We start from the raw sequence: 10000 nt of genomic DNA, 5'->3' as shown, positions 1-10000 counted from the left end.
GTCGTCTTGCGATTTCCGATATCCTTCTTGTGGATGCTCGCACTCGCCGCTCGGTCGTTTGTGTGCCTACCAGGGTGTCCCTCTTTTATGATATATCGTTTGCCTTCTCTCGCACAGAGGCCATGCGCCTCTTGGCGTCTTATCAGTAGTCGTCTTGGGTTTGTTGTCCTGAAAATGTGATAAAATGCACGGTTCTTCGCCCACGTTCGCTCCAGCCGTCCTACAGTGCTGGGCAGATTATCGCGTATCATAAGCTAGTAGTTCTTTTGGAAGCGATGCTCGTTTGGATGATTTTTTATCAGGATATAGTCAATTAAAAACGGGACATTCATTTAATATTGAAGTTCTGCTCACTATGTGAACACTTTTTTTCTATTTAAAATTGAATTATTTTACTCGCTCTCTTAAATACAACTTCTTAAATCATCTGAGCAACCATTTCTCAATCGAACCATGCTCAGCTGTTACACTAAACCCGTCGAGCACTGTTTGAAGAGCTGTTGCTGCGGCTGCTGCTACTGCTGCTGCTGCTGCACGTATGGAGCCCCCGTTACTACGTAACAGTACGGCTCCAACGCTGGGAGGGGGATGAGAAACCCCACTCTCGGCACTTCTGATGTCGTGCGCACACACAGACCCACATGCTCAACAGGTCGATCATTGGGACGACCGGCGACGATGGCCACACGACCGAACAGCAGCATAGTATCTCCTTGTATTCGTTGTTTGCGCGTCACCAAGTCCGGACCACTCGCATCGCTGCCGTCGTCGTGGTCGTGGTCGTTGGGTAACTTTCACTAACGGAGCGCCGTGCCACGCAGGTTGGGACAAGTGCGAAATGGTTTCCAGTAGAACCACAAGCAGCAGCAGCAGCAGCAACACAAGTGAAGTGTAGCTCGTTGTGGCTACAAAGCAAAGAACCCGGATACACCCGTTCTGCTAGTGGACGCCGTGTCTGCTCGGCACGCTAAGTGTTCCGTTGTCTTAGCAACGTCGTATAACGCACCATAAGTGTTGACGCAATACCCGCGTGCTCGCTGTAAAGTTTCGTGATAGTGGACGGTGGCTGTAGCTTCCAGTTCTTATCGCGTCCTCGCGGCTACTGATCGGTTTGCGATTGGATTAGATTCTCGGTAACCACACCACGAAACAAGGGGTGCCCACGAGGCGTACCGGAAGAATGTGGGCCATACCAATCGTTTCTTGTCTCCTCCTGATGACCTTCACGGTGTGGCCGATTCAACAGGTGAGCGAGTGAGTGAGAGTGAACGGATCATGCTTTGGAACATTGGAAGGGGTTTGATGGGGGTGAGGAAGCGATTGGTAGCGATCTATTGCAATATCGAGGCTGTTCAGGCGACGCTCGTCTATTGCTTTGCGTCACTGTCTCGTGGAAGTAGTGTGCACAAGGCATTTGCCGGGCAACCCACCCCCGGGGGGAATCCATCACATACCGGGATTGCCGGCTTCGTCATGCGAATGCAGCGGCACCACTTCCAGCAGCTGATGTCCAGCTGAGAGAAGCAAGTACGCAAACAAGCATGGTGTGCTGCAGTTGATTCGCATGCACTGCGATGTTGGTTTTGATGTTTAATGAAATTTAAAATTCGAAAAAGAAAACATTCTACATAAAAAGAATTCCCTCAATAGAGAGGGAAAATTACGCAAATTATGTTACGAAGTAAGGTAAGAAATTATGAATTTGAATTACTCTAATTATACATCTCAATGGTAATTGTATCGTTTGCATATGAAATGAGCATCCGATCGGAGCAACATCAATGCAACGATCTGATCCGAACCGTGTCGCAACAAATGACTGCCGGTGTGCAATGCAGCGGAAAGTGCACCGTAGTTCAATGCACTCTCCAGCTCCAGCTGCCAAGCACAGTAGGTGGATCGAGAGGATGAGCATAAAATGCAGCTGTTTATGGCCCAGCCAGAATGTACATTCCAGCATGAGTCCCATATGCCATTCAGTAACGGCTTCATTCGATGTTTCCAGACCGACGGTCAGCTAACGCTTGACCAGATGCGGATTGTGGCGACGCGAACGAACGAGTCGCACTTCGAGGCGGTACTGAAGAACATTCTGAAGCCCCGGATCGTCGGTACGGCCAGCCATGCGGAGGTGAAGCGCAGCATCATCGGTGAACTGAAGGCGCTCGGTTTCGGTGTCGAGCTGGACGAGTTCAACCAGAAGACGCCACACTTTGGATCGCTCAAGTTCACCAACATCATCGGCAAGCTGAATCCCGAGGCAGACAAGTACCTGACGCTCGCCTGCCACTACGACAGCAAGTACTTCCGGGAGCACGCGTTCGTTGGGGCCGTCGATTCGGCTGTCCCGTGCGCCCTGATGTTAAACTTGGTTAAAACGACGGAATCGGCGCTGAAGCTGCTGCGCAACAACACCGATCTTAGCCTGATGCTGCTGTTTTTCGACGGTGAGGAAGCTTTCCGGAAGTGGTCGGCCACGGATTCACTTTACGGTTCGCGGCATCTCGCCTCCAAGTGGACGACGGCTCCTTACGTCCCGAAAACGATCGGAGGAGGGAAGTCGATGCGAGAGATCGATCGTGTGCAGTTGCTGGTACTGCTAGATTTGATCGGTAGTGAGAATCCCAAGTTTTACAACTTTTTTCCCAACACACGCAACCACCACCGTCGCCTGAGCAAGATCGAGAACGGGTTGCGGACGCACAAGCTGCTGGTGAAGGGAGGTGATGCGAAGAGTGGCACCATGTTCCTGGATCAAACGCTCTACAACCGGATCGAGGATGATCATTTACCGTTTTTAAAGCGAAGTAAGGCGCGGGAATTACTTCTACCGCACAGAAAGGATCTAACAAGGACATTTTTTTATTTTTACGCCGTGTAGACATTCCCGTGCTTCACCTGATTCCGGTTCCGTTCCCGAAGCACTGGCACAAACCGGAGGACAATGAGGCAAACCTGAGCCGGTCGACGATAAAGAATGTGAATGCCGTGTTGAGGATATTTATGATCGAGTATCTTACGTTTTGCAACAGTAAATATGGTCGTGCACCGGAGAGCTGCCTGCAGTGAGGTGGTCCACTTATGGCCAAGCAATTTAGATCTCCTACGGTGGCTAAGGGAATTGCCACAAAAGCGATTCCAGTGGTCGAGTACTTCCAATACGTAACGCTCGTTTGGTGCTTGATGCAGTTTTATCTTTACTTTAAATAAATATGTTAACAGTAGTAGAAAAATGATTTGAGAAATATTGTTCATCTTTCATGCAGATCTATATCTTTATACCGGTAGGCCAATCGCAAAAACCAATAATGATCGAAATACTTAATCCGGCGCACCTTTGGACCTATCGGTGCCCATCCATTCGGAGATATTGTACAGAAAAAAATAGGAGCCTGATTTTGTTTATCTTGCATTTGAACTCACGAATCGACAAACTGGTCGCTTTTTATACTCCATTCATATCTTCTAAATTGACCATAGATATCAGCTTATCGCACCTTAGGGCCATTGATAAAGCAACAAAGTGTACGTGAATGTCAAAATCTCATCAGCAAATTCCAAGAAGGATCGAGTGTGATAAGGTGTGTAATGCAAACCAAAGGCTCCGTGGCGAAACAGAGGTTGGTCGTGCGCAACAGGAAATAACTAAACTGATAAAAAGATGTTCCAATAGTTTAGGAAATATAACAAACTTCATTATGTTTAAGCGATAAGTTAATTTTTATTGCTCAAGGTCTCACTACGTAATCCGTGTTGGCCTCGATCCATGGCAAGAACGGGATTACTCGCGTATACACCGATGGCAAACCAATGGAGCATGGATTTCCTCGAACAGATTCAATACCGATCTGTAGAGGTCCTCCGTCCTGGACAATCAGAGGTCCACCGGTGTCACTAGCGCAGGACGAACGACCGCCATCACCACTCATGCAAACGTTATCTGGCTGCACTATTTCGTAATCCCATCTAGCCATACAAAAGGAATTTATCATGATTGAGTTGGAAGTGTACCTTAGTACATCTGAGAGAGGACCATCGTCGGTAGCAGTGCCAAATCCAGCAATAGTTCCCATGAATCCTGCGAACTGCCGAGTATCGGATCGAGCTGGGAGACGAATAGGTTGAACATGATCATTAAAGGTCATCGGTGTGTTCAGCCGGGCAACTCCAACGTTGTTTCGTCTGTTTTGACCATTCGCCACGTATTGCGGATGAACAGTAATTCCAGAAGCATCGAAACGAATGCGCTGCTGGGAAGGCTCTTGATTGATACGAATATGAGCACCCATCACAGCGGTTCCTCCGGTGGATGATACGCCTAAGTTGAAGAACGTGCTTGCCGCCGTCAGGACGTAGTTGACGGTCAACACGGATCCTCCAGTTAAAATATTACCAACATCGTTGGAAAACTCAGTCAGCAACATGACCTGATACGGAAACTGTTCGGGAGTGGCCTCCTCGCCGTTCACGATCCGCCGAGATGGTACATTGGAAGTATAATTGTTGGTCTGCAACTCGTCAATCCACTTCGCATTTGCAACAGCGGCCAGAAACACCAGAACTACGACCGATTTCATCTTGCACTAAAAGTTGGACTGATGTAAAGCCGCAGCTGGGCCTTTTTATACTGAACTCATATCTTCTAATTCGCTCTAAGATATCAACTCTCCTTAGGTCCATTGATAAGGTTACAAATTTAGATTCGCTGTAGCATAAATGGCAGGTATAATCTCATCAACTAATTCCAAGAAGCTTCGAGTGTGATAAGACGCGAAACGCAAACCGCAAACCGCAAACCGGGTCAGTAACGAAAACGCTCGTCGTACACTGCAAACCAGGGAAAAATACAGATAAAAGGAGATTCCGATAATGTTTCATTTGCTAGTGGATTATATTTTATTGCTCCAACGTTTTTTCGTCTGTTGGTCGCCACGTATTGCGGATGAACAGTAATTCCAGAAGCATCGAAACGAATGCGTTGCTGGGAAGGCTCTTGATTGGCAAGAATGTTGGCTCCAATCACAGCGGTTCCTCCGGTGGCTTGGGATCCTACATTGAAGAACGTGCTTGCCGCTTCCAGGACGTAGTTGACGGTGAAGACGGATCCTCCATTTACAATATTACTAGCAGTGTTGGGAAACTCAGTCAGCATGATGACTTGATACGGAAACTGTTCGGGAGTGGCATCCTCACTGTTGACGATACGCCGAGATGGTACTTCGGAAGTATAATTGTTGGTCGGCAACTCGCCAATCCACTTCGCACTAGCAACAGCAGCCAGAAACACCAGAACTACGACCGATTTCTTCTTGCATTGAAAGTTGGACTGATGTAAGTGGATTATTTTTTATTGCTCAAGGTATGACTACGTAATCAGTGTTGGCCTCGATCCATGGCAGGAACGGGATTACTCGCGTGTACACCGATGGCAGGCCAATAGAGCATGGATCTCCATGAACCGATGATATTCCGATCTGTAGGGGTCCTCCGTCCTGGATGACTAGAGGACCACCAGTGTCACTCGAGCAGGACGAACGACCACCATCACCACTCATGCAAACGTTGTTAGGGTGCACAGTTACATAATCCAATCTGGCCATACAAAAGGCATTCATCATGATCGGGTTGGAAGTGTACCTCAGAACATCGGAAGGACCCGGTTCATCCACGAATCGTCCAAATCCGGCAATGGTTCCGATGAATCCTTCGAACTGGCGAGTATCGGATCGTGCCGGAAGTCGAATAGGTTGAACACGATCGTTAAAGGTCATCGGTGAGTTCAGCCGGGCAACTCCAACGTTGTTTCGCCTGTTGTTTGTCACGAATTGCGGATGAGTAATGATTCCAGAAGCATCGTAACGAATACGCTGCTGGGAAGGCTCTTGATTGGCAAGAATGTTGGCACCCATCACAGCGGTTCCTCCGGTGGCTTGGGATCCTACATTGAAGAACGTGCTTGCCGCTGCCAGGACGTAGTTGACGGTCAAGACGGATCCTCCATTTACAATATTACTAGCAGTGTTGGGAAACTCAGTCAGCATAAGGACCTGATACGGGAACTGTCCGGGAGTGGCCTCCTCGCCGTTGACGATCCTCCGAGATGGTCCATCGGAAGTATAATTGTTGGTCGGCAACTCGCCAATCCACTTTGCACTAGCAACAGCAACCAGAAACACCAGAACTACGACCGATTTCATCTTGCACTAAAAGTTGGACTGATGTAAAGCCGCAGCTGGGCCTTTTTATACTGAATCCATATCTTCTAATTCGCTCTAAGATATCAACCCTGCATAGGTGTATTGATAAGGTTACCAATTTAGATTAAACAGTATAGTGTGAATGAGACAGTTAATCTCATTATCAAATTCCAGGAAAGATCAATTGTGATAAGGTTCGTAACGTATACCAAAGGCTTAGTAGTGAAATTGCTTGGCTTGCACTACAGACAGGGAAAAATACTGATAAAAGGAGATTCCGATAATGTTTCAATTGTTAGTGGATTATTTTTTATTGCTCAAGGTCTCACTACGTAATCAGTGTTGGCCTCGATCCATGGCAGGAACGGGATTACTCGTGTGTACACCGATGGCAAGCCAATAGAGCATGGATTGCTAAAAACAGATGCTATTCCGATCTGCAAGGGTCCTCCCTCGTTGACTACTAGAGGACCGCCATTGTCACTGTTGCAGGTTGACCGTCCGCCGTCACCACTCAAGCAAACGTTATCTGGTTGAACTGTCAGGCAATCCCATCTGACTATACAAAAGGCATTCATCATGATCGGGTTGGTAATATACCTCAGCACATCGGAAGCACCCGGTTCATCCACGAATCGTCCAAATCCGGCAATGGTTCCGATGAATCCTTCGAACTGCCGAGTATCGGATCGTGCCGGAAGACGAATAGGTTGAACACGATCGTTAAAGGTCATCGGTGTGTTCAGCCGGGCAACTCCAACGTTGTTTCGTCTGTTGGTTACCACGTATTGCGGATGAATAATGATTCCAGAAGCATCGTAACGAATGCGCTGCTGGGAAGGCTCTTGATTGGCACGAATGTTGGCACCCATCACAGCGGTACCTCCGGTGGCTTGGGCTCCTGAGTTGAAGAACGTGCTTGCCGCTGTCAGGACGTAGTTGACGGTCAAGACGGATCCTCCAGCTATAAGGCTAGGTGACTCGGGGAACTCAGTCAGCAACATGACCTGATACGGGAACTGTCCGGGAATGGCCTCCAGGCCGTTCACGATCCTCCGAGATGGCCCGTCGGAAGAATAACTGTTGGTCTGCAACTCGCCAATCCACTTCGCATTAGCAACAGCAGCCAGAAACACCAGAACTACGACAGATTTCATTTTGCACAACATCTTAAACTGATGTATCACCGCAAATGGGCTTTTTTATACTGAAAGATAAATGGGTCTTCTATTTCGACCTTAGATATCAACCATACTTAGATCCATTGATAACGTTACAATTTTAGATTCTCATATCTTACCCATATCTTCTTATTCGACCTTTGATATCGACCGAATTAAATAGAACAACAAAGTGTACGTGAAACCTGCAACCTCACATTGATAAGGCGTGTTTATCGTAAGTATATCCAAACACAAAGGTTCCAATATGTTTGCGACCTATCTTTTCTCAAGCTTCTATTTTTACCAAACTACGGAACCGCTCTCATCAATAAGTTGGTAGCGAGATTAGGATTATCATGACCTGTTTCGTCACTACCCACGTGGTCGGATCATGAGCAAAACGAATTCTCTATCTTTCGAACTTAAATTTGAGCTAAAAACTTGCATGCGAGCTCTCAACTCGTTGCCATCGCACCAGTTGCCCTGAAATGTAAACCATTATGTAAGTTCATTGTGCATTAAACACGAATTAGAAATGTTCTCATCAATGGATTTTTGCTCAAGTAATGTTAATTATAATTAAGTTTATCCAATTTACGCCTCCTGCAAACGCTTTTGTTGCAACAAATCGAATATTTCTCCGCGTTGTGCACGGATCACCACGTGCTGGTTGCACTGCCCGCTGACGTTTCTTTGTTTTGGCCCCTCTCCCACCGCCGTTCCTTGCACGCTTAACCCTTTTCCTTTTTTTGCGCGAGCATGTGTGTGTGTATTTCGTGCCCTCATCCTCTAGGTGCTGACGTCGTGCGTGCGCTGGCGAGATGTCGCGAAGTCGTAAATAAAGTGTAAATACGTCGTCACACACAAGAAGTAAGCACCAGCAGCTTTAAAACCCTTCTTCTTTCCTTCCGCACGGAGCGGCCGTGGCTCGTGAAGCCGCCAACCTCGTCAGCAACGCGGAATAGAAAGCGAACGGCACACGGAACGCCTCCCCAAAAACCTCGAAGGCCCCTGGGGGGGTCTCCGTTTGTGAGAAATTGTGCGTTGGTTGCTGATGCTGGTGCTGCTGCTGCTGCTGCTACCCGTTCGGCACGCGCCTCAACCATAACAACTCCAGGGCGCGTTCTTGAAGTGTGTTCTGTGGCGCAGTTCCTCTGTTTTTTTTTTGCGTGAAGAGAGAATCTTCGAAACAAAGTTGGCGCACGCGGCGCCTGCTTACCCACCCCGGGAACGATGGCACGTTCGCCGACGCGATAGGAAAGGTCACCGTGTTTTGCGTGTTGCGTTTTGTTGCGGGACCATACCGCCGCCGATTAGAAAGCAACAAAGTGTGCGGCGCTGGTCTCTCGGAGTGTTTTCGAATCATAACAACTTATGATAATGAGTCAAAAAAAAGGGCGAACCGCAAGCGCGGAATTCCCGTCGTCGGACGTTTTCATTTGAACCCTTCTCTTTTCGTTTCGTCTTTCCCTTCCACAGCTGAAACCGATTCCCGTGCCGAGGAAGAACGCCGCCGCCAGCGCCACCATCACCGTCGAGAAGTCCTTGCAACCGCCAAACACACATACAAACGCACAAGGACGCGCAGTGTGTGTTAGTGTGATGTGTTGTCGAGCGGAAATTTGCCTGTGCCGTGTTGTGCCCGTTAATTTGTGTCCTTTTCGTCGCTAGAGAACTGTCGGTGGTGAGCGTCCTTCCGGTGCACGGTACCCGAGGGGCACACCTGTAATCCACCGGCCTACGAGTGAGGTCCTTGCTGGTCCTTGGTGCGTGCGTACGTGCAAGCAGAAGTAACAAGTGAGAGGGCGGCGCTTTTGAAGGCCGACAAGCCCCCCGTCCGCCCGCCCGCCCGCGGATCCACACTACTTGAAGTGTTTCCTTTCGGTCGCACAAGCGCCCCGCCGCGAGTGTGCGTGAATGAAACGGACGAAAACAGATGATTTGTGTTTCGCTCCAACCGCGCACGGCCTACTACTACTGCAGTAAAAACAAAACAACTTCACCGCGGCCTCCACCGTCGCCGTGCGCACCGTCTTGTCGTGATCGCGAAACCCGCCGCAGATGCCGAACGGGTTTGCGTTGCGTCGACCACCACAAACAACACCGCAAGCACAAATAGTAGGAATAGCAGGAGGAGGAAGAAGAGGAAGACGAAAAGCAGTGTATGTGTGGGTGTGCGTACTCGGATCACTTGCGTACGGAGTGAAAGCAACACATCGGTGGCGAGAGAGTGCAGCAGCACCAGCAGCAGCACACCTTGGTGTTTCGAAGGGGGTTTGGGGTGGGATCAGAAGGAGGAAGGCGATGCAAACTCGTCGCCGTCGTCGTCGTGGTGTTGCGGATCATCCGGATCAACGTTTTTACTCTTCAACGGCGAGCGAGCGATCCACATCCTGCGAATCGCTAGCGGAAGTCCTTTCCTGTTCCGTCCACCAGGTGCTAACCAGGTGAACCCGTTAATCCCGCTACCGTGTGTGCGTGCGTGCGTGCTTGTGTGGCAGTGGCGCCTGGAAAGAAAGTCGTCACCGTCACAATCGTCCCTCCTCATCCGGGGGAGACCGGGGAACGTGAGAGAAAGTGTGGTGTGGTGTGGTGGTGACGGGTCAGGAATCCGCGAAAAACGGATCTGCCTCCCTGTGG

At 49.0% G+C, this 10000-nt stretch overlaps 5 protein-coding genes across 9 annotated transcripts in view; 2 read left to right on the top strand and 3 right to left on the bottom strand.

The window, feature by feature from the left end:
* The first annotated feature begins 458 nt into the window (after positions 1-458).
* Positions 459-3567, top strand: LOC126578800 (glutaminyl-peptide cyclotransferase-like). Of its 2 annotated transcripts, none has more exons than XM_050241719.1 (3): positions 459-1246; positions 2006-2807; positions 2882-3567. In XM_050241719.1, exons 1-3 carry the CDS (start codon positions 1181-1183, stop codon positions 3067-3069), a joined length of 1056 nt encoding a protein of 351 aa, XP_050097676.1. In that variant the 5' UTR covers positions 459-1180; the 3' UTR covers positions 3070-3567. The 2 variants fall into 2 exon arrangements, with proteins under 2 accessions (XP_050097676.1, XP_050097677.1); XM_050241720.1 differs by lacking the exon at positions 459-1246 and adding an exon at positions 1260-1686.
* A 129-nt stretch (positions 3568-3696) lies between these two features.
* Positions 3697-4577, bottom strand: LOC126578802 (chymotrypsin-like). The gene has a single exon (XM_050241723.1). It carries the CDS (start codon positions 4575-4577, stop codon positions 3729-3731), a length of 849 nt encoding a protein of 282 aa, XP_050097680.1. The 3' UTR covers positions 3697-3728.
* Positions 4578-5354: 777 nt separating this feature from the next.
* On the bottom strand, positions 5355-6203 carry LOC126578803 (chymotrypsin-like). The gene has a single exon (XM_050241724.1). The coding sequence runs from the start codon at positions 6195-6197 to the stop codon at positions 5355-5357; it is 843 nt and encodes a 280-aa protein (XP_050097681.1). The 5' UTR covers positions 6198-6203.
* A 311-nt stretch (positions 6204-6514) lies between these two features.
* On the bottom strand, positions 6515-7354 carry LOC126578804 (chymotrypsin-like). Its single transcript, XM_050241725.1, has one exon. The coding sequence runs from the start codon at positions 7352-7354 to the stop codon at positions 6515-6517; it is 840 nt and encodes a 279-aa protein (XP_050097682.1).
* A 792-nt stretch (positions 7355-8146) lies between these two features.
* Positions 8147-10000, top strand: part of LOC126578795 (PAN2-PAN3 deadenylation complex subunit PAN3) — a 9855-nt gene continuing 8001 nt past the window's right edge. Inside the window, exons 1-2 of one of the 4 annotated variants that reach the window (XM_050241708.1) lie at positions 8147-8230; positions 8840-10000. The exon at positions 8840-10000 is cut by the window's right edge and continues 178 nt beyond it. The gene's annotated coding sequence lies outside the window, so the exon portion shown is untranslated. Of the gene's footprint in view, positions 8231-8281; positions 8492-8524; positions 8623-8683; positions 8702-8839 lie in introns of those variants that run through there. The other 3 variants (XM_050241707.1, XM_050241709.1, XM_050241710.1) reach the window with 3 other exon arrangements.

The sequence above is a fragment of the Anopheles aquasalis genome, chromosome 3 (assembly GCF_943734665.1).
Source record: "Anopheles aquasalis chromosome 3, idAnoAquaMG_Q_19, whole genome shotgun sequence".
Taxonomy (NCBI): domain Eukaryota; kingdom Metazoa; phylum Arthropoda; class Insecta; order Diptera; family Culicidae; genus Anopheles; species Anopheles aquasalis.
The sequence above is the reverse complement of the archived record's forward strand: the minus strand, read 5'-3'. Positions and strand labels throughout refer to the sequence as shown.

What these genes read in the sequence shown, in the direction of transcription:
- LOC126578802 (XM_050241723.1), bottom strand. Translation starts at nt 4,577, where the DNA reads ATGAAATCGGTCGTAGTTCTGGTGTTTCTGGCCGCTGTTGCAAATGCG.
- LOC126578803 (XM_050241724.1), bottom strand. Translation starts at nt 6,197, where the DNA reads ATGAAATCGGTCGTAGTTCTGGTGTTTCTGGTTGCTGTTGCTAGTGCA.
- LOC126578804 (XM_050241725.1), bottom strand. Translation starts at nt 7,354, where the DNA reads ATGAAATCTGTCGTAGTTCTGGTGTTTCTGGCTGCTGTTGCTAATGCG.
- LOC126578800 (XM_050241719.1), top strand. Translation starts at nt 1,181, where the DNA reads ATGTGGGCCATACCAATCGTTTCTTGTCTCCTCCTGATGACCTTCACG. An exon ending in CGGTGTGGCCGATTCAACAG is followed by an intron (nt 1,247 to 2,005) that starts GTGAGCGAGTGA and finishes CGATGTTTCCAG; the next exon opens with ACCGACGGTCAGCTAACGCT. An exon ending in TTTACCGTTTTTAAAGCGAA is followed by an intron (nt 2,808 to 2,881) that starts GTAAGGCGCGGG and finishes TACGCCGTGTAG; the next exon opens with ACATTCCCGTGCTTCACCTG.